This window comes from Sorex fumeus, unplaced genomic scaffold, assembly GCF_029834395.1.
Source record: "Sorex fumeus unplaced genomic scaffold, SorFum_2.1 ptg000038l, whole genome shotgun sequence".
Lineage (NCBI taxonomy): Eukaryota > Metazoa > Chordata > Mammalia > Eulipotyphla > Soricidae > Sorex > Sorex fumeus.
Genome location: NW_026606095.1, coordinates 4,811,912 through 4,834,751, shown reverse-complemented (window position 1 = coordinate 4,834,751; position 22,840 = coordinate 4,811,912). Strand labels below are relative to the sequence as shown.

The window sequence follows — 22,840 nt, the reverse complement described above, 5'->3', positions numbered from 1 at the left end:
ACCAGGGAGCAAGGCTATCGCTACAGGCAATGGTTTTCGAAGCACCCACTGTTAGGAGAGCCTGGAACTTAAAAGTTTCTAAGTGAAAAAAAAAATTGCACGTTCTTCTCTAGAGCATGTAGATGTAACATTATCCTGGAAAAAGGTTTTTCTGAGCCAGAGAGATAGTACAGCAGATACGGTGCTTGCCTTGCATGCAACTGACCTGGGTTCCACCCCTGGCACCATCTATGGTCCCTCATCTCATCAGGAGGGATCCCTGTGGAGAGTTAGGAGTAAGTCCCGAGCACAGTGTGCCTCCCACAAAGGACCAGGTTGCTAGGTGGAAAGACCAGTCACCAGAACAGATTTTGTCTTTCACTAGGAGTTTAAATCTCTACATAAGTACCAGTGGGCTGGAGTGATAGCACAGCTGGTAGGCCATTTGCCTTGCACGTGGCTGACCTGGGGTGGATTTCTCCACCCCTCTAGGAGAGCCCAGCAAGCTACCGAGAGTATCCCGCCCGCATGGCAGAGCCTGGCAAGCTCCCTGTGGTGTATTCGATATGCCAAAAACAGTAACAAATCTCACAATGGAGACGCTACTGGTGCCCGCTCGAGCAACGGGAGGACAGTGCTACATAAGTACCAATATTCTAGAAGACGATTTTCACCATCAACCCCAACTTCACAAAATTGCTAAAGAAAAGTTTCTTGGGGGGAGGAGGGGAGGCTAGAGAGATAGCACAGCCAGTGAGGGGCTTGCTTTGCATGTGGCTACCAGGTTCAATGCACACATGGCCCCAAGCATTGCCACGAGGGATCCCTAAGCCCTGAGCACTGCTTGTATGTGGCATAATGTCCCACCCCTCCCCCTCCTCAGCCCAAAGTTAGTTTTTAACTGACCTCCAATGCACTGATGTGTTCCTAAACATCAAACAGAAGTGACAACTACCCCCATGAGGGGTGGGTCCATTGACTGCAACAAGGCATGGAACTGGAAGCCAGGCCTCGCCTGTCTGCCACGGACCTCTGCCTGCAGCAAAAGACGCTGGAGGCTGGTGGAATACAGCCTTCCCGACTCTAGAGCAGCTGTTTAGATTTCACTGTTAGTAATAACTGAAATAGGACTTTAACGGACAACAACTCATTTCATAAATGCTATCAACATTTTCCACTGAAGGAGACAGCGTTGTCTGGCTATTTACAGTAGGAAAATCATTTGGAATCGTTTAAGAAATGTATCTACTTGGGAAAATGCATGTGCTGCAGAAACTACTTTTAAGGAAGGAAAGTGTTATTCTACTATTTTTTTTTATAATCAAAAAAATTCTGAGAAAAACTCAGAGACTTCAAGAGAAGTAAAACTCAAGAATGAATACTGTAGTACAAAATTATGGCCAAAAATACTGTATTTTTAACCAGCAAGATCATTGGGGTATTATTATACAACATTAGATTTTTTTTTTTGCAAAACTAGTTCCCATCCCCAAACAATAGACAATACATGCATTTGAATGACATTTTAAGAACAGTAAATATGATTCTTTTAAATACTGCAAGTTAAAAATGTTTTCTGACAAAACTCCCTAAGTACATTGGTCTAATAAGGGTTTCCAACAGGACAGGTGAGGAATCCAGCAAAAGCTGCGTTTATTAAGTTCTTTGAGGAAAAAAAATCCACCCAAACCATATTTCAGTCCAAGTGACCTACAAAGTTACATAGAAATTTTCCATTTTATTTCCCCCTAAATTTTAAAATATTCTACTCAAGAACACCTTCCTCCCTGTTATTATATATATGTATATATATACATATATATATATATATATAATTCCTCACTTCTACCACGGCTAATATAAGTCAGAATTCCTTTATGCAAGACAGATCCAATTTTACCCAATAGTCACTTTTATAACCTATATGTAATTTACTATTGGGTTAGAACCATATGGGGACACACACAATCAATGCGGGCATAGTGAAAGAAACCAATAGTTGAGCACCTACTATGTGCCAGGTGAACAGGTGATTTCAGAGGCAAGAGTGTTACTGAAAGGGCGCTAGCAATTGGGTAGACAGCAGGAAATGTGATGCTACTCAGTGAGAAAAACAAACAAGTTTAGACTCTGGACTACATTTCTACTAAACAGCAGGTGTCTTGGCTCTGAAAATCTCTAGCTAATCATATACAGCTAAGTCATTTCTTTCCCTAATTTGTTGAAACCGAATGAAATCCCAAAGACATAGTTACCAGGAGAGATCTATTTACGCTACATATGCTGGAAATATGTAGAGACAAGATACAGTATTACTAGTTTTAACTGTGTGTGTGTGTGTGTGTGTGTGTGTTTGCATCTTGAACCAAAGAGACATCTCTGGAAGAAAACAATGGATACCAAGCACACCTTATTTGTATCAACTGAGATGTTGTCAATGACCAATTAAGTGGTTTGAAACCCTTATTTAATTTTAAGAAGAGCAGCAATATACATTACAATATTTGGGTACACTTTATTTTTATATGGGTTAACATTCTGCTATATTTCATTCGTTCTTTTTGAGAAACTGAAAACAAAGGGAAATTAAAGGGTAATTTGAAGGCTGTTTCCAACCAATTTCTGAGTCTTGCAGTATCTCATTATGCAGCCCTTTCTTCCCATTATTTATTTATTTTTTTTGCAAAGAAGTCACTTTGACCCAAATCTAGCATAAATAGCTTTTCATCCATTCCTAACTTAAGACAACTAAATTTACAATCATGTGGCAGTAGAAATGTTAAAATTACAGTTCGTACACCTTGACAATCAAAATAGTCTGAAGTACAAAAAGTAAACTGCCCTTTAGCTGAATTACCTTTTTTTTTTTAAAACATTAGGCCTGCTAGTTAGAATATACACACAAAAAAGACAAGTTTCAGGTGTTCTTCAAATGCCTCTAGAGATGTCAGCTGATTGAACACAACAGCTGTGCGTGCCTACGACCCCCCTCCCTCCACCTCTCGGGACATCTGACAGAGCTCTCTCTATGGAAATGTCAACAGAACAAAAAACCGAAACTGTGAGGGGCTTCATTTCCGTTAGAGCGGGTGAGTGATTTCCCTTTGTTTCAGAGATGAGGCACAAACTTCTGAATTTAAGCTCTGTAAGGCATAGTACAAACCCCCAATTTACAAATAAGGAATTCTCTGTGCGAGGGTCCAGTCTGCCGCATCCCGAGCCAGGGAGATGGTCTGTAAACTGGCACACTGCAATGTATTTTGGGAGGGAGAGTGCAATGGATGGTCGCTCGTCTTGGGATGCTGAAGACGCATCTGTGTTTTGTGGTTTTCCTTTTCGTGTTTGAACAGGTCATGCCCAAGTCACCATGAAACTCGCCACCGGCCTCCGTCACCCAGAACATTAAGAATTTGAGTCCGGTAGCACACAGGCTTCTAACGTTTGCAATCACAAGAGAATAGAAAGCAGGAGTAAACTCTGTTTTTATACAAAACTGAAAAGAATCCCTTCCCACCCCTTGCCCCTTCAGTAAAACCCCAAAGAAACAAAAAAAGAAAATCCTTTAGCTTCAATTGACTAGTGTGGATACAATTCGGCTCCCAGGCCTCACTGCAGCTAGGGTGATCAATTTTTTCCATTCTCTAGAGAAGGGATCTTGTCATGCACCCTACAAGGAGCAGAGAAGCCACACACCTCAATTCTGCATAGCAATTCCTCCCCAGCTTCAGAAAGACAAATAAAACACTCTTTCCCTGTTGAACTCGGCTTCCGTGAGCTCTGAGATCAGGTTTTAATCAACTACATCTACTATAGCTTTATTAAATAGAATATCTTGTTTCCCTAAAACTATAACACTTATGAGCTTGTAATGAGGTTATCTCTATACACACTGTAGACCTTCAAATTTTGCTTCCCCCCGCCCCCCCCAAGCTGCACCAAATTTCAGATTGCCCTTCCAGGCATGCAGTGGTCTCTAGCTGTGAAAATATTTCCTTAGTGGATCACCATAGCTTCGAAAACTGCCTTTCTAATAAAGGCCACCAGAGAGGTAAAACGAAACTGCATTTGCCAAAGAAGAATATGAATTGTATAAAAGCTCATATTCCAATCCTAGGTCAAGTGGCAAAAGTTCTACAAAGTTGGTTTCCATGTTTGTATAAAATCTCCAGCTGATTGTATGTATTTTGCTATGAAATTACCTTTGGGTCTTATAATCAGTATACCTCTACTCAGGAATGTGCAAATGATTTTATACAGCACAATGCTAGTACCGCTCTGTACGTTAGTACGGTTTTTTTTTTTCTTTTCTAAATGGAAAAAAAAAATCCCTAGTCAGAAATAAACTGACAAATTTACATTCTCCTCTCTTAAAAAAGTAAATAAAATAACATTATTCAAAATGTGAATTAGCTATGAGACATACAATACAATTACATAGATACATTTATCAATACAGCACATTCAATCTGCCCCAAAATTAATGATTACAAAGCCAGTATGGATGCGGCAATACCAAGAGAGAGATGTATGTACAATGATGAGAGCATTCATAACTGCACTATGCCTGCTGGCTGTCTGTTTCTTAAATTACAGGTGCTTTCTGAGTAAGAAGAAAAACGAATTTGTGTTGCTTGAGCCTGGGAGAGAAAGAATGAGAACATTCCATTACTGCTAAGTCATTCTGGTTCCTATCTATTAAGCCATTAATTTTCTCTCTCGTTTATTGTTCCAAAAGAGTGATTCATATGGAAGTTTAGACTCTGCCAAATAGTGCTTAAAAACGAGACTATCATCCGAGTCTGACTCTAACTTCCCAGCATGTCTGAATCAGTCCTGATTTGTTAAATCACATTTCGCCTCAAACTGAAGCGATTTGTTAAATCAAGCTGCTTGACAGAAGTCCATCAATACATGTGCCGTGATTCTTCTTCTTTTTTTTTTTAACATTTGTTGAAAAATTGCATGTAAATAATTCCAAACATCTCTCTTAGTAGGTTCAGTGACATAAATACATGTTTTATAGAAAGAACACTGAGAGGTTACTCTGAAGTTCACAAATCTTCCTTGAGTTCAACTTAACCAGTTTTCAGGGTCAGAAGATTCCAAAGGTGGTGAACCAGCCGTAACCAGAGTTTTACAAATGAAAGGCATCAGAATACTATGAGGCAATGTTCCTGTCAGACCTAAATGACCTTACAGCACAGAGAAGAAGCATAGAACTGGCTTCAGATGAAGAGCGATAAGCATATTTCATGTTATATGACCCGGGACTGCCCATTTGGACACTCGACATGGAACATGGACACAAAACAATGTGCTCTGAAGGACAAAGAGAAGAACAGACCAGGAAAAATCAAATCTACGGTCACCAACTGTTTGGCAATTGGCGTTATCAGGTTCATTCTCAGCCAATGATTTTAGGCTTCACAGTCTAACTCTGTCATTGTAAGATACTGGCTTTTAGCTTGTGATTTTTTAAAAAATATTTTTATGTCTTTTATTTTTTAACAAAAAGCCAGTTTTGGCAACACATACCCATGATAAAAGTCGTTTTTAAAAATTGTGGCCCAAACACTAAGAAAAAACGGGAGGAAAAATTGAACCGAGGGGGAAAATGAACCACCTATTAAGAGAGAATGGGTAGCAGCCATTGGAATAATGTAGTGTCTTTTGGCATAATTTTTGGCATCTGTAATTGAAAGAAGAGATGGTGAGAAAAAGAACAAGAAGGAAAGGAGGGAGGGAGGACAGTGGCACGTGGCATTTCAAAATAAAGGACCCCCCATGTCTTGGCCCACTCTACTGACTTCAAACTCATTTCTCTGAGCAACTAGGTTATGGCTGAAAGTCGAAATCCCAAAGAAATGACACAAAACCATTAGATGGACATCTAATTGTGCCAACCCCATGTGAGGCAAGACAGTAGATGGACATATTCTAGAAAAAGTGGGTGTGCATCCAGAGCAATACATGGAAAACATGAATATGAATACTTAAGACTCTTTTGTCAAGAAGTAGAGGCGGTTAAATTAAGCTGATGACAATGGCTTAGATCAAATGATCTTCTCTTGAATGTATCATTCGAGAGAAAAACTTGACCGAGAACTAGGGGAGAGGCCCTTGTATACTGGAAAAAAATCTCAAGGAGGGGGTAGAGGTCAGGTAAAAGGGTAATCAGCTTTGCTCTGCTCAGAGAGAGAGAGAGAGAGAGAGAGAGAGAGAGAGAGAGAGAGAAGAGAGAAACAATTCTTATCTTTGTGAGTGCATGACTGAGAATTTAAAATACATTTGAGTCACAAGGTTTTGTTTCCCTCCTCCCCAAGACAGAGAGAGAGAGAGAGAGAGAGAGAGAGAGAGAGAGAGAGAGAGAAAGGGAGAGAGAGGGAGATAGATAGGGGAGAGAAAGAGACAGAGACAGAGGGAGAGAAAGAGAAAGAGAGAGAGAGAGGAAATGTGCTGGGATCTGTACTTCAGCTCCTGTTTTTCCTCTGAGTTTAAATAAAATCATAATATTTACTACAAACTCTGCGGACGCGCTCGCAGAGTTCAGGACGGCAATAAATTAGTATTATGCAAACTGTTTTCCACAGAACTGCAGCCCCTGTGCCCAGCTTCGGTGGCGCCGCGGGGCAGCGCGAGGAGGCACAGTCAGACCAGGTTGTACTCCTTCAGGTTCAGCTGCAGGATGGTGTCTTTCACGGCAGCAAAGACAAAGCGGATGTTCTCGGTGTCGGTGGCGCACGTGAAGTGGGAGTAGATGATTTTGTCACTGTCTGGGTTCAGGTCCACGAACATCTTCAGGATGAATTCCCGTGCGGCTTGGGCATCTCTCTGGGGTCCTGTGGGCCAAAGGGAGAAGAAGAAGGCTCCTTGGTCAGGGGGTCTGTTCATGTGCTGGCAGCCATCTGAGGTTTCTGGGTCAAGGTCTCTGGGGGTGGGACGATGAGGTTGGGGGTACCCACATCTCCTGACATGGTCCTGGGGCTTCGCTTTTCTGCATCACGTCCACGGGCCCGCCATTCACCCACCCACACAATGTGACTCTGTGAACCTGGCAGAGGGCTTGATGACCAGATTAGTCCCCTCCCCGCCAGTTCTCTGGGGTGACAGAGGTAAGCATGGTTCTGAGGCAGAGTTGCAATGTCCGGGAAGCATTTCTGCTGGACATAACTTGGCTGGCCTGAGCTGATGGTACTGGCTCCACCTACGTGGACACACATACAGAGGCTGAGGTGAGCCCTTAGGAGAACTGAATAGCTGTCTCTGGGACTCTCTCTGGAGAAATTTCCCCCACATCAGGACTGTCTGAATACTCACAGTGCCAGGCACCACGCTAGAATGCCCGCCCAGATCCCACATGCTACAGCTCACAGGGCCACCTCGTGAGAACCACTGGAGCTAAGAGAAACTGAGCACCGGGCTTGCGTTTCTGTCAAGAGTGAGAACCTGGGGTCCAGAGCAGAAGGCCTGGACCATAAAGTAGTGTTCTCTCCTCAGAGACGGGCAGAGGGGATGGTCACACAGCGCAAGGGAAAAGAAGGATAATCGACCGGTCGATCCAGAGTTGGTGTCTTTGCGGGAGCCACAGCACTCACTTACCGTCGTATTCTGGGAAGTAGTCAACGAGGTGGGAATACATGATTTTCTCTTCTAGAAGATCTTTCTTGTTTAAGAACAGAATGACAGAGGAATTCTGGAACCAGGGATATGTGATAATTGTTCTAAAGAGTGCCTTGCTTTCCTCCATCCGATTCTGCGAAATAGATACATAAATAAATAAATAAAAACAAGGCGTGAATTACAGGCTCACTCAAACTGTGAACTGACTTCATCCTGCAAGTCCAATTCAACTTATGTACCCACTGTCTGGAGCCTTGGGCTAGGTTCACAGCCCCGAGAAAAGTCTGTGTCAAATATCTCAAGACACACATTGGGCATTTCTATTCCACAAGCTCCCCATAGCAAGAAGAAGGTGAAGTAGAAGCACCTGCTGAAGTAATTTTAAGGTTAAGGGAAATTAAAATGCAGAGAAATCATAATGCATTGGGCAAAAAAATCTTAAGTTCCAACCAGCATTTATTCGTGATCAAATACCGAAGAACCAAAAGTCAGGCTTACCTTGGGTATTTCTTAAGCTGTGTGTATTTGGGAAAGTATTATAGGCCATACATTTCTTATTTATTGGAGTATATACTTTCTTTGGTTTCTTCTAGTCTTCAGACAGAATTGGGGAGACTAGGGTATGTGAAACGCTCCACCTCCAGCACGTGTGAAGGTTCTCAGCCCAAAACTATACCTTCATGCCAGCCTTGATAACCGACAACTTCCATCAGTTCTCAAGGAAATCTGCTTGTTAAGACAGAGATCCAGGCTACTTATTTCTGAGTCAAACCACTCTTAAAAAAGAGACCCTGAGACCGTGGGCCAGCTGTGTTGTTGCAGGAAAATAACTCACTTCATGCCTTCCCCAGGTCCTTCCTAAGCCATTACTGAGGCCTTAGTCATTGGAGTGCCAGGCTACTGAGCTGTTAGGGTCCCCTCAGCACCCGTGGGCAGCGCTGGGGTTGACATGTACCTTCCAGTCAAGAGCTTGAAGTCACAACGCCATTTCCTCAGCTCTGCTCACACGGATGACAAGCATCAATTCCCATCACCCATCACCCCATCCTGCTCACTGCAGGGCCAAGGTTAGGACTCTGCTCATGCCAGTGAGCCATCTTCTGGGCCCCCATACTCCTTTCCTGGGTGCCTTCCCCCTTCCCTATTTAGTTACAGGGGTTATGGTTGACTAAGCTTTGGGTAATGAACTGAAGTCTCCCACCTCCCCTCAGTGCAAAATGGGTTCCATGAGTTCCAGAAATTGCGCGTGGAGCGGTAAACCTTACTTTCATGAAAACCATAGACAAGAAATCACGGGCTTCCCAGAGCCACTTCAAAGGCTGAGGTTGTATGTGGCCAAACCAGGTTCAATTCCTGACACCCCATATGGTCCCCTGAACTCCACCAAGAGTGATCCTTCAGATCAGAGTTAGGAGTAAGCCCTGAGCACAGCCAGGTCACGGTCATGGTCCTCCCGCTGTTCATCGATTTGCTCGAGCGGGCCCTGTAACGTCTCCATCATGAGACTTGTTGTTACTGTGTTTGGCATATCGAATACATCACGGGGAGCTTGCCAGGCTCTGCCGTGCGGGCGAGATACTCTCGGTAGCTTGCCGGGCTCTCCGAGAGGGGCGGAGGAATCGGAAAACTCAGGTCGAGCACAGCCAGGTGTGGCCCCAAAACCAAACTAAAAAAACAACAGTGGTGGTGGTGGGGGGGACACCAAAAACCCAGTTCTACATGCCTGACTTTAACTTCTTGCTCAAACACACTGGAACTTGGTCTCTGGTATTTTAGATCACATCAGCCAACAGGTACCTATTTACATTCCCTGAGCTGTGTTTCTGTTTCTAACTGGCTAAAATGGTCCCCTTCGATCTACTCAGATGTACAAAGAGAAGAAACTGAATAATGTGTGAGGGAGAAGAGCAAGATTTGGGGGCCAACCTAGTAACACTGTCTGCTCAGATTTTTGCCTTCCTGTAGGACTTTTCCTTTTACCTCTCACAGGAAGTGACAAAGGTCAAGCCCATATCTCTCCGGAAACCCTGCCTGCTACTGTGAATTCTCTCCGAGAACTGCAATTCACCGAGGATGATTTCCTGGATTCTGAATATGCCTCACCCTGGTCTCTGTAAAGTGGGTTTCTCCGATTGAGGTGCAGAAGCTCACTTTTCAGAGAGAGCATCCTTGAATCTGGCCGGGCAACCTTCAGCAATGTCTTCGACATTCACACTATGCAGACAACTTCATAGACAGTGAAACACGGATGAGACTTGGGACCAATGGAATGACAGTTTACTTCATGGCTCAAGGGATATTTATCTTGCTGTATGTATCCCTGCCTCTTCTGTGCAAATGACAGGCACAGTTCTGAAAAAAGATATATTTGCTATTTATATATGCCTCTTACTAGCTATCATTGCCAGTGGTAACTATTAAGGCCTGGAGGCAAGAGTCACTGAGAAATGACATTGGGCAGTTTAGGATTTTATAGGCTGGGAACTTCAGAACTGAAGGAAAGCAAAGGCCCTAATAAGAGTGGAAAGAACTGGAAAAGAACCCAAAGGTTAGTCCCTCACTGGTGAGAGGATGGGAATCAGTGTTTTACTCTCAGGGAGCTATTTTTACTCTGGCTGTCTAGGGGGTGGGAGGCTGGATGGCCGGCACCCCTGGTCTGTGCTAGGAACAGCTGCCCATTCCCTGGAGGTTGGGAAAGGCCTTCCCAGGTACTCCCCAGTGTGGGGTAAGTTTCCTGTTAGATGTCTGAAAGAAAGTGGTCGGAGACTGAGAAGGGGCAGAGGGGAGTGCGTCTGGCTTCAGAAAAGGTGTCTGGGACGGCCCTGAGCGCCTTTCCAGACTGGACTGGCATCTGGGAGCATCGGACAGTGTCCACGGGCAGACTGCAGGGCAGCAGTCAGGAGGGGACAGAGTCCCGTGCTGTATTCCAGACAGGCCTGCCCATGGGGCTAGAGCCACGGTATGAGGCTCTACCACTGCACACAGCTGTACCTTGCACACAGCCAAACTGGGTTCCATCCCCAGCACCCCCTATCGTTCTGGAGCCCTGACAGGAGTGATCCCTGAGCACAGAGTCAGAAGTAACCTCTGAGCATCTCTGGGTTTCACCCAAAAACCAAATCAATCAATAAAAAGAAAAAATCATTATGTTGGAACCTCCTGATAAGGCATCTGCTCGCATCTCTCACCAAACTGTCCAGCTAGTAGCGATTCCCTGGACCCACACAACATGACTCTCTCCATGATTCCCCATCTAGGTGCCCGGCTTCTTCCGTCATAATCTCAAGTCAGATTAGCGGCTGGAGAGGGGTCATGCCTCTTTCTGTTCAGACATGATGTCTCATGGCCAAAGGCAATTGCTTTCACCAGCCCCACCTTCAAGACTTGCTAGATCACACTGTTAGATCCAAACGTGTTCTTTTATTCGAACTCCTTTCTCTCCAGTCTAGGTAACAGGGATGGGGGGGGGGGGCAGAGGAAAATGGAGGGAGGGGGGGATCCACGATTTTCCTCAAACTTTTGCCAGCTTTGCTCACGTAGTGTTTCTTTCTAAAGATCTTCCATACGCTAAAGGGGAATGAATATCTTCAAAACCTCCAAAAATGCTCCCTGGTCAATCCCACAGCTGGCCAAGAGGATGCTCTAAATGGACGGGGTGCACAGTGAAATGAACATAGCCCCCCGCCTCCTCCCTCCACACTCACATCGGGCTACAGGGACAGAAACGATAAGGTTGTTATTTCCGGACTCAGCCAGGCAGCGATTGCACCCTTCCATCATTTCCTTAGTCTTTGCAAATCTTTGCAAGTGGCTATTTGAAATCAAATTTGGCATAATCTCTAGGCTTGGGGACAGTTCCTGAGAGTTTTAATATGGTAATTTCTGTCTCTGTGTCAATGTATTCTGCCCGCTCAGGATGTTTAGAGAAGCCAAGAACATATTTGCCTGTTTCCACCAGGTCTAAGGCTGCAAAGCAGTGAGCTGTTGTCTAGCAGACAGACCCCTGTAAAGCAAACGGGGTTGACTCATTGGACGGGAGATGCGGGAGCACCGAGGGGTGACAAAGGGGTGGCAATACCTTGGACACTCAGTCTTGACACCTCAGTTCATATTGATTTTTTTCCCCCTGCTTTTGGGCCATACCTGGCAGTGCTCAGGGCCTACTTCCGGCAGGCTCAGGGAACCATCTGGGATGCCTTGGATCAAAATCCGGTTCAGCCACATGCAACGCCAGTACCCTACATGCTGCACTATTTCTCTGGCCCAGGCCAGTTTATACTGAGAACCACGACAAGAATGAAAGAAAAAACCATCCATGGAGAGCAACCCCTCCCCGACACGGAGGCCTGATAAAGCCAGACATGCCAGGGTTACATCATTTACTGTTTCCTACTATTTTAGTTCAGGCCAAGTAATCAAGTAGTAGTTTCCTTCCAAAGTGTATTTGATCAGGATATTGATCTTCCTGTTTACAGTGACCTTATGCTGCTATTATGCTAATTGTATGCTTCTGTGTAAAGAGTCAACGCTTACCAAGGATCTTTATGTTTAATTTACAGATGTACATGAAAATAAATTTTTATATGGAGCTCTTCCCTTTTCTTCTTGTATACATTGGGCTATACCTGGCGGTATAAACTCCTCACTTACCGAGCAAGGATTCAGTGGTTTTGTGTCTTGCGCATTTTTGCCAATAACTTTTATTTATTTATTTATTTTTAAATTTTATTTATTTATTTATTGCTTTTTTGGGTCACACCTGGCGATGCACAGCGGTTACTCCTGGCTTTGCACTCAGGAGTTACTCCTGGTGGTGCTCAGGGGACCATATGGGATGCTGGGAATCGAACCCAGGTCGGCCATGTGCAAGGCAAATGCCCTACCCACTGTACTATCTCTCTAGCCCCGCCACTAACTTTTAAACTCGGTATCTTCTCCCCGGGCTGGAGCGATAGCACAGCAGGTAGGGCGTCTGCCTCACACGCAGCCCACATGGCCGACCCGAGTTCGATTCCTCCGCCCCTCTCGGAGAGCCCGGCAAGCTACCGAGAGTATTCTATATGCCAGACACAGTAACAACAAAGTCTCCAATGGAGACGTTACTGGGCCCGCTCGAGCAAATCGATGATCAACGGGAGGACCTTTATTTTTTACTTATCTTCTCCCCACATTCAGTGTCAACTTACTCAGCTCCCGAGAGATCACCACCTCCTGTTCCCTGAAATGCTATTTCCTGGCCAGAAGCTATCACTCCCTCATTCTGCTCCACCCCTGAAAACACTTGTTCTATCACAGACACCTGAGATCCTGTGCATCACTTGCACTGAAGTTCCTCCTCCTCCACTAAGAATCTAGGCACCAAGTAATTTCCCTGAGCTGGAACCAGAAGCCTTTCTTTTTTTCTTCTGTCTACAAGGACCAGTTCCTTTCTTGTCTAATTTGATAATTTCTTTGTTTGTTCTGGAACTAATGAGGAAAAAAAAAACCCACAAACCTTTTATAGGATTTATATCCAGATCTACCTGTAAATCTGTAATGCACACGGAACAATAGCTCATCTAGTATTCTAACCTGCTGCTAACTCCTGGGGTTCTGGCCCCATACACACAAAATAGTATTTCTGCCGCAAATGGGTGGTGATTCAGTACACCAGCCATCAAGATAGACAAATCAACAGAATGTGGCTGAGACCTGATGGCTGGGCTCTAAAGCTGGTGCCAGGGAACCAACCCACCAGCGTGCGTCAGGACCAGGTACAATGTGTTTGAATAAAGATATATTCCCACCGCATCCGAAGCCTTTTATGTGTACACTGCTCACTTAACACAACCTGCTCTGCACCTTCCTGCTAGATTTTGACAGAATGAGAACACCAGTGAAAAAATTTTTTGACTTCTTTTTGGGTCACACCCAGCAATGCTTGGGGGTTACTCGTGGTTCTGCACTCAGGAATTACTGCTGGCAGCGCTTGGAGGACCATATGGGATGCTGGGGATTGAACCCGGGTTGGCCATGTATAAGGCAAATGCACTACCTACTGTACTATCGCTCTGATCCCTAACACAAATAAATTTTAACAGGAAAAGAGAGGTTATTTCCAGACACCGGGTCCTCTCCTCTCTGGGGACCACTGATAAGGCACAGTGAGTGTTAAATGCTGGTTCCAGCACCCAAGACTCCAGCTGTAACCCACTGCTTGGGAACTGTGAACAGTAAAAGGTAGAATAGTGGTGATTTGGTCAGTTAAGTAGAACTGGTCATTTTGAACAGTAGTTGGATGCCAGCTCCTCCGAGACTGAACATGTATTCCATCCTCTAAGGACCCTGACCTTAGTTTCTGAACTCTGGGTCCAATCTGAATGGAATCAACATCAGCCAACCAAACTGTAGTCAGTTCCCTTAGCTATATTTGTATTCATTTCAGGCATTTAAAAGAAGCATTTAAAATAAAATTCAATGATTCTTTTCTACTGTAGCATTGGCAAGTCCATTATTCAAAACATAACATTTGGAGGAAAGACAAGAAAAATTCCATGGTCTATTGCTTTTCTGATCACTTAAGTTTTCTTGCAGTGTTTTGACTGTAGTTTGGGGGTTTCTTTCACGTCGGTGCTGTGAAAAAGACCTTTAACTGGCTACTAATTATACTTGGATGGTAGTTAATTCAACCGAGGAAATTTTTTTTTTCAATTTCATTTATCCATGATGTAGTCATGTGGACCTGTGGTTACTATAAGGTAAAGGTAAAGGCCCTCCCATTGATCGTCGATTTGCTCGAGCGGGCCCAGTAACGTCTCCATTGGAGACTTTGTTGTTACTGTGTCTGGCATATCGAATACTCTCGGTAGCTTGCCGGGCTCTCTGAGAGGGGTGGAGGAATCGAACTCGGGTCGGCCATGTTGGCCGCTTGTAAGGCGAACGCCCTACCCGCTGTGCTATCGCTCCAGCCCCATATTTTTTCTATATATTTAATATAGTAACCACTATATTTAATATAGTGGTTACTATATTAAATAAATTTTAAAAGATAATGATTATCTTGTACATAAAATATAGATCCTGTGTTTTGTTCAACTTTACATTCTTAGATTTGTGTTTAAAATTTTTCTTAGAATTGCTTCAGAAAATTAAACAAGTTTAGCTACATTCCTGGTGTTAAACAGTTTCTTTAAACCATGATAAATTAGCACTTGATTTCACAACTCTGGGTGTAATGATTTTCAGAGTGAACATTTTCTGTCAGCATATCAAAGCAGATAGTGAAGAGCACAGCTCTTAGCAGACCATAGGATAGTTTCACAGAAGAGTTGAACAAACTGAGCACTCCAGGAGCAAGCACGTGGCTTGGCTCAGCTCAGTGCTACCTCTCAAGGAGTGCGTTGGATCCCTGCAAAATCTCCGCATCAAATGACACAGCTCATGAACAGGTTCAGTCTGAAGTTCACTGGGTGTTTTCTAAATGATTTGGTAATCTGTAGAATGTTTGGGGCTTACTTACTTATATAAACCAATAAAAACTGTCTAAGTGTTCTGGTTATCAATTTGGTATAAATTCCTTCTAAACTGGCAACTGGCTATTATTATAACTTCTCTTATTGACTTCTGGGTTATTTGGCATTTTAAATATTTCAAGGAAATATTCTGGGATATGTACGAGATGAGATTAAACTAGATCCAACAGTTCTAATAGAAAACATTTCACTATAAAAATCAAATTTCAACATCTCAATAGGTCTTTTCCATGAAGTCAAACTGGTTTCTTGTAGCTTGCCGTATGTATGGTTAATGGAGCTGGAGATGGATCTGATGTAGTTCTCTGCAGAATGTGCCAGAGCTTTGAGCAAACAGCAGAGTGTATCTGAGGATCCGTGATGGCATGTCTGAGTATTCACATGGTGTGTCTGAGTATTAATGACAGCCTGTCTGAGTACCTGCACTGTCTAACCGAGTATCACTGACAGTGTGCCTGAGTACCACTAAGATTATGTCTGGGGATCTGTACTGAGTGTCTGAGTATCAGTGATGGTGGGTCTGAGTATTATATCGGTGGCAGAGTGAGCATCACTGACAGTGTATCTGAGTATCTCCACAGTGTGTCTGAGGATCCGTGACAGCATGTTTGAGTATCAGTGAAAGCATATCTGCGTATCCACAGTGTGTCTGAGTATCAGTGCTTTCTGCTTCTCTTGTCCACTTTCTGACTGCACAGCTGAGGAACAAGCTTGGCTAAGTTGCTGAAGACTTCAGATGAAAAGAAGCAGAAAAAGTACAGATAACAGACTGAAAAGAAAACGAACCGGGATATACACGTGACTTTGGAAACTGCTTAGTCTGAAAAGGCTCAAGAAGAACAGACACATTCACAACCCAATCTGAGCAAATGCTTAGTGTTACTGCCAGAACTAAGCCCAGGGAAAACGAAGTAAATGGATATGAAGGAAATGAAAACAATTTTGGTACAATATTTCTTTCGTGGGCCTCAACTGTTTTTTTTTTAATGTTAATTTGGTTCATCCCAGAGACATGTAACTTCCTAATTGCTATCTGTACTGGGACAAGAATTTGATTTGCCTGTGCTCAGAGAGAGATCAAGTGCAAAGGCTGCAGAAAGCATCTTTCTGACGTGCTGACATACCCTCAAGTTCTAGTCTTCAAGGCTGTTTCTCCAACCTTCAGAGACTTCAGGGGCAGAGAACTAGACCTGACAAGAAGAGGAACTGGACAGCAGAGGTACAGTGTTAAGACAGCTCTAAGCTACTTAGATGAAACTCGACCAGGAGAGCAGGGAGCAGATAAATTGTTCATGTGGCAGAAAAATGAAGAAAGAAGATGCAATCTCTTGCTGGCTTGAAAGCTTTCTCTGAAGGGGGAGGGGGAAGCCATGGGGTCGGGTATCACAACACCTACCACACTTCAGCACTTTGGGGGGACCTAGTGGTCCCCAACACCACAAGACCCATCAGCACACAGACCCTCAGGCACAAGCACTAAACCGTCCTGCCAAGTTGTGGTCACTATCACAGGAGTGGCCATGGGTCTGAGTGCTCCTTCGGAAATGTCAACCCTACAAGAATAATAAAGTTTTTCTCACAAAGCACATCTAGAGTATTCTGAACAAAGACAGAGACTCTGTAAAGTACTCTTTCTGTAGAACTTACAGTTTTTATTTCTCTCATATTTTCAGGGTCCATATGTGCTGAAACTCTTCAGAATTTATATGTCTCTCTTGCCATGGAAACATTACAAGCGATTTCATGTAAAGTTTAATGTTATTAGTGGTAAGAGATAACACTTGCTTGGTGTGAATATGTATACATATATTATATATATGTACGTATGTACACACACACGGTTTTTGCAGACCACTCTGACTGTGGTAACCACTTCAGCTCTGCTGCTGGAATAGGAAAGCACTGAGTGGGGCTGGAGTGATAGTACAGCGGGGAAGGCATTTGCCTTGCATGCCACTGACCCAGGCAGCTGACCTCAGCAACCCATATGGTCACTTGAGCACCACCAGGATTAAATCCTAAGTGCAGTGCCAGGAGTAACACCTGAACATTGCTGGGTGTGCACCAAGAAAATAGGAAGTGTTCCCACATGTTCTATTATTTTGTTCTTCAGCCATTTATAAAACTAGACAAATGCGGTGCCTTAGCAACAAGAAGTGATGTGTGGGTCTGGCCCTCAGGCATGGTCCAGTGGACTATGGTTTGGTGAAGCATCCAATCCTGACACTATTTCTAACCAGTGGGCAATCCTAGGATTCCAGACTCCTATATGAAGATGGTAAAAAAAAGTGTTAACAACCCCAACATGTAATCAAAAAACGGAGACTCTGTCAGCGACAGTACAAACTTGACTCTAAATAAACATCTATGTATACGTACTGACCTAGTTAGGAATTTGAGCACTTTACTCAGAACGTACACTGAGCCTCTATAATAAGTGATGGAGCACCTATATGTGAAATACAAATGAAAGAGACTCCTGCCTGCTGGTGCTCTCTTTATTCTAAATTTTTTCCCATACTCACTCCCCCGCATCAGTCTTAGGAGCTTCTAAATATATTTCTTTCTATTTCCAAGGCAAAAGCACCCGATTTCTTTCCCAAACACAGAGGATGAAACCTAAGAAAAGAGAATCAATATTTCAATTTATTTGCTCAATTCAAGTGTCGGGGCAGTCAAGAGACTCATCCAGATGGCACACACAGGTTTTCATAACATACATCTGGCATATTTAGTCAAAAAACGTATTGTGAAATCGTCCTCATTTAGAAAAGATAGATTTACATGTTATTTTAAGGAGCTTGAATCGCAGTTTCCTAAGGCAGGTCAAGGTGAGACTCCCACAGTCCCCCTTGATGTCCTTACCAAACATCCCTATGAAGGCAGGGCAGGAAAAACAAAGGGGAAAAGCTTAAATCCTCAGCTTCGGTTATGCAGTTACTGGAAGGTATGCTTTAGGGATCTTCTGGGTGAATTCTTGGCTACAATTCTGCTGGACACATTCCCTGTCACTTTTAATGACTTATTTTTACCCTTGTTCAATTACCTGTGGTTTCCTTTGACCCTGAGGTAGAACAGGGTCCTGGCACTTTAGAAAATCACTGATTTGTTTCCTTGTGCTCCTTTAAAACTTGACCTCCCCATCCTGAAAGCCATACTGCTGTGTATGAGAAACTCCCTCAAATACATGGTGGCTAACTCAAAAGATCCCTCCCTCAGAAAACTGAAAAGAGGGCTGGAGCGGTAGCAAAGTGAGCAGGGCGTTTGCCTTGCACATAGACGACCTATGTGCAAGGCAAGATGATCTAGATGATCACGTAAGTTCGATTCCAGGCATTCCATATTGTCCGCCATGCACCGCCAGGAGTGATGCCTGAGTGCAGAGCCAGGAGTAACCCCTGAGCACTGCCAAAAATGGCCCCAAACAAAAGGAAAAACAAAAACAAAAGAAAACCGAAAAGTCTCAGTTCTGTGTTTTATGCATGAATGTGCTTTAACGAACAATGGGCTCCTTATACCCTACTTTAAAATATGTTTTTATTTATTTTTTGGTTTGTGGCCACAGCTGGCAGTGCTCAGGATTTATTCCTGGCTCTGTTCTCAAGGATCACTCCTGGTGGGCTTGGTGGACCACATGGATGCCTGGGATCAAACCTGGGTTGGCTGCATGCAAGGCCAAGTGTCTTCCATGCTGTACCATTGTTCACTGCCCCCACACCCCAACCTGTTTTTCTCGCCTGCACGGCAGAGCCTGGCAAGCTCCCTGTGACGTATTTGATATGCCAAACACAGTAACAACAAAGTCTCCAATGGAGACATTACTGGGCCCGCTCGAGCAAATCGACGATCAACGGGAGGGCCTTTACTTTTACCTTTAAAAAATCAATCTTTAAAAAATTGAATAAAAATTTTCTCAACCTAATGTTTTTTTTTAAAAAATCAAAAATAAAGATATTTACATTTTCAAGTGCCCTACCTGCTGTACTATTACTCTGGCCCCCATGGCCTTTTAAAAAAATCTATGTCTCTAGAAAGATTGCATTCATCTGGGGAACATAAAGTAGCAAAATAGGAGACTAACACCCAAGAATACCTGAGATTAGTACCAAGAGGTTTATTCCATGGCTTGGAGGCCAGTCACACATGCTAGGGCAAAAGGCAGCTCAGATAGAGAAGGGAGCACCAAATAAAGGGTGTTGGGAGGATCATCCCAGGATGGGAGAAGCATGCTGAAAGCAGTCTATAGACCGAATATGATTGCCACTCAATGCCTCTTTTGCAAACCACAACACCCAAAAGGAGAGAGAGAACAGAGGGGAATGCCCTGCCACAGAATGGGCACTGGTGGAGGGATGGGTACCCGATCATTGTATAACTGAAATCCAAGCACAAAAATGTGTAAGTCTACAACTGCACCTCATGGCGTTTCACTAAAATAAAAAAATCTATGTCTTTGCACAATGCACACATGTAGTTACTAACACTGAAGGTACAAAGACTATTGTAAACTTTACAGAGCCCCTCTTTTCCATCCTTACACAAAAGGGATCCAAAGATTGTACAGTGGTTAGGGCACAAGCTTATCATGTGTGTGTGTGACCTGGGTCTGATTTTTGGACACACAGACCCAATCAGCACCAAGTTCTGAGGCTCCCGCATGGGTCCACAGGCCTGGGGGGGGGGGGGGGGGGCTTACAGTCACTCAGTCTCCTAAATACCAGCTGAGCGCTCTCTCTCCCTACACCCACCACCCCAACAAAGCATTCACTACACAGACAGGAGCCTAAGAACAGATGGTAAAATGGAAAGTGTCAATATTTTACATTTGAGAAGTGTTTTCTTCTTGCCTCTTTATTTTTTTGATAAAAACATGCTACATGTTGAAAAAACGACTTTGAAATGAAGAGTTTACGTAGAACATTTATAATATGGTCTTACTACTAGATTGGGCAGCCCGACAAAAATAAATGGAAAGAATCAATGGCTCACGAGGTACAGAAAATTGTTCTCTGAGTACTAGCAAGTAAAAGGCCTCGCCTAGAACCAAGGAAGATCAGAGATAAGACCCAAACAAACCCCTTTCGTTACAATGGAGGAAGATTAAAATCACAGAAAATTAGTTTCCTCCCTGGGGAAGAGAAAGGACGTAGGAGCTGGAGGAATCAGGCTTCACGGGCTGAGTAGACGCTGAAACAGAGGGGAAGGGGGGGAGAGACCTGGGGAGGGTTAGCATGTGAGCAAACAATCATCTCTCACATGGAAAATTCTGAGCCTGTGGTCAGACCTAATCTTGAGACTCTATCACCACGTTACTATGGAGACGGGGCAGGAGAGGGGGCTGGGTTTGGCCAAAAAAAAAAAAAAAACCTTGATTAAGGAAAAAAAAGCTCCTATGATTTAAAACCTTTTAGGGGAAATGACTTGCCAGCTCTCAGAACAATAACAGTGAATAGTAAAATGCAGTGGAAAATTAAGAACTCCCAAATACATATGCACTGGAGATGTGAGTATCTGAACAAGGCAGAAGGGAGCAGGCTGATTCTGGTGGGAGGACAACGGCCACCTCAGATCCCCAAACTCCCCAAGGCGGCTGAGGCAGGATGACTCGACTGCTTAGAACGGACACTGCATTTCACAGCAGGAGCGACACATCTTTTTTTTTTCATTTCTCGGTGGTTGGTTGGTGTCTGACCTTGCATCGCAGAATCACCACTTGGGATGATTCCGTAAGCCTCAGGCCTTGAGGGAAACGGAGCTGAGTGCATTCAGTTGGGGCGCAGGGATGTACATCTGTCTCTTTGGGCCCTGCCGGCTGAGGCTGGCGCTCGCAGGGCATGCGTGGCTGCCATGTGCAGGTGTTTCTGAGCGCCGACCTCGCTCACAAGGGCATGGTATTGTTCTCCACCCAAGGACAAGATGAAGGAGCGAGGGGCATTGGCTGGCGGGGGAGGGGCAGGACTAAGGCAGGTGACATGGCAAGACTTCTGCCTTCTGGGACTATCCAAACTGTGCAGCTTGCAAGCCAGACATCAGTGTACAGAGCAATTCTTTCTGATTGTGAATATAAAATCAACGATTCCGTGGGCTTCAAGTTGAAAGCATTATTTTGGACTATCCAAATTTAAGGAATATTCACAAAGTATTTCAGGCATTCTAAATCTGGAACCAAAGCAAGGCTGAGTTATTAGTGACTTGCAAGCAATACCAACAAAACGGGGAAAAAAAATTGCACACCACTTTTCGCATGAATTCTGCGATGACGGTGAGTGAGATGGAGTGTGTGCCGTGAATCGGCGAGCTTTCTTTCTCCAGATGACACTCACTCTGGGGCACGGTCTCTGATAGCAGACATGCTCTTCTGGTACCTTTCCTTTTCTTGCCTGTCGCTGTGATGAGTTTTAGCTGTATCACTTGTTGGGGCCACAAAGCCAGGGGTCCATGGCGGCTGAGAGGATGTGCCCTTGACTGCAGTGCTTGCACATGGGCTCAGTGAGTGCTCACACACATGTTAGCCAGGTGTCGCACTTCTGAGTTGCAGTCCTGGATACTGTTCTCACTTCCTTTTTTTTTTTGGGGGGGGGGGGTTATGCGCCACACCTGGCTGTGCTCAGGGATTGCTCCTAGTGGTGCTTGGAGGACCACGCGTGATTGAGGACAGAACCTATGTTGGCCACATGTCAGACAAGTGTCTTACTCACTGTACGATCTCTCTGCCCGCCCCCTATCCCCCAGCACCCCCTTCCCCAACCCAGGATTTGGGGACACACATAGCAATGCTTGGGGGCTGGTTCTGGCCATGTTGGGGGTTGGGGAGCATTGTGAGGTGTCAGAGATCACAACTGAGTACCTTTCTGTCATGCAAAGTCCACACTCCAGCTAACAGAGCTCTCTTCAGCACTTGCACCTTGTGGTTCTTATACTGATGTGTGCATGTGTGTGCGCGCACACACACACACACACACACATACACAAACACACAGAATAGCTTGATGAACTCAGGGCCACACGGCTTGCCTAGCAGGTGCTCTAAGCCACAGAGATGTCCCTTGGGTCTGGCTCTGTGTGTTTAAAATATAGAGGGCATTTCTAAAGGTTAACAACCTTATTAGCAAACTGGTGTTTTCAAATTTAAGTTTTATTCAGCTCTAAGTCACTGTCACTGTCCTCCTGTTGTTCATCGATTTGCTCGAGTGGGTCCAATAGTGTCTGCACTGTGACACTTGTTACTGTGTTTGGCATATCAAATACGTCACAGGTAGCTGGCCAGGCTTTGCCTTGCGGGCGAGATACTCTTGGTAGCTTGCCAGGCTCTCCGAGAGGGGCGGAGGAATCGAACCTGGGTCGGCCAGGTCGGCCGTGTGCAAGGCAAATGCCCTACCTGCTGTGCTATCGCCTGATCTGTCTCCTCTACCTCCACAGGCTTTTTAAACAAACCCCCTATGAGGCAGAGTAAATGAATACGAGTCACTGCCTCTGAGCTAGTTCTGAACTACCTACTACCTACCAGATGTTAAGAAACTAAAACTGAAGAGGCTTTGGGGGTGAAAAGTGACCAAGGACTCTTAAACAACATGATAAAAGAAAAGAGGCACAGAGATATTAGATATTTCTGCTGACTTTAGGAATGACTTAATAGGAATTAGGTTCTGGTGCAGGGAAGAAATCACAGACTTGGTAATTGTCAGAGAACACTTATGCGCACCCATGGACCACTAGCTCAGGTGGCCTTT

The 22,840-nt window shown here is 44.4% G+C and overlaps 1 protein-coding gene across 1 annotated transcript in view; it reads right to left on the bottom strand.

Moving 5' to 3' along the window:
• Positions 1–2,307: 2,307 nt before the first annotated feature.
• The window catches only part of LOC130027969 (guanine nucleotide-binding protein G(q) subunit alpha), a 278,643-nt gene continuing 258,110 nt past the window's right edge, over positions 2,308–22,840 (bottom strand). The window contains exons 6-7 of the mRNA XM_056118723.1: positions 7,579–7,732; positions 2,308–6,818 (exon numbers count right to left, since the gene is read on the bottom strand). Of these exons, the coding sequence (XP_055974698.1) occupies positions 6,628–6,818; positions 7,579–7,732 (345 nt within the window). The 3' untranslated portion in view covers positions 2,308–6,627. The remainder of the gene's footprint in view (positions 6,819–7,578; positions 7,733–22,840) is intronic.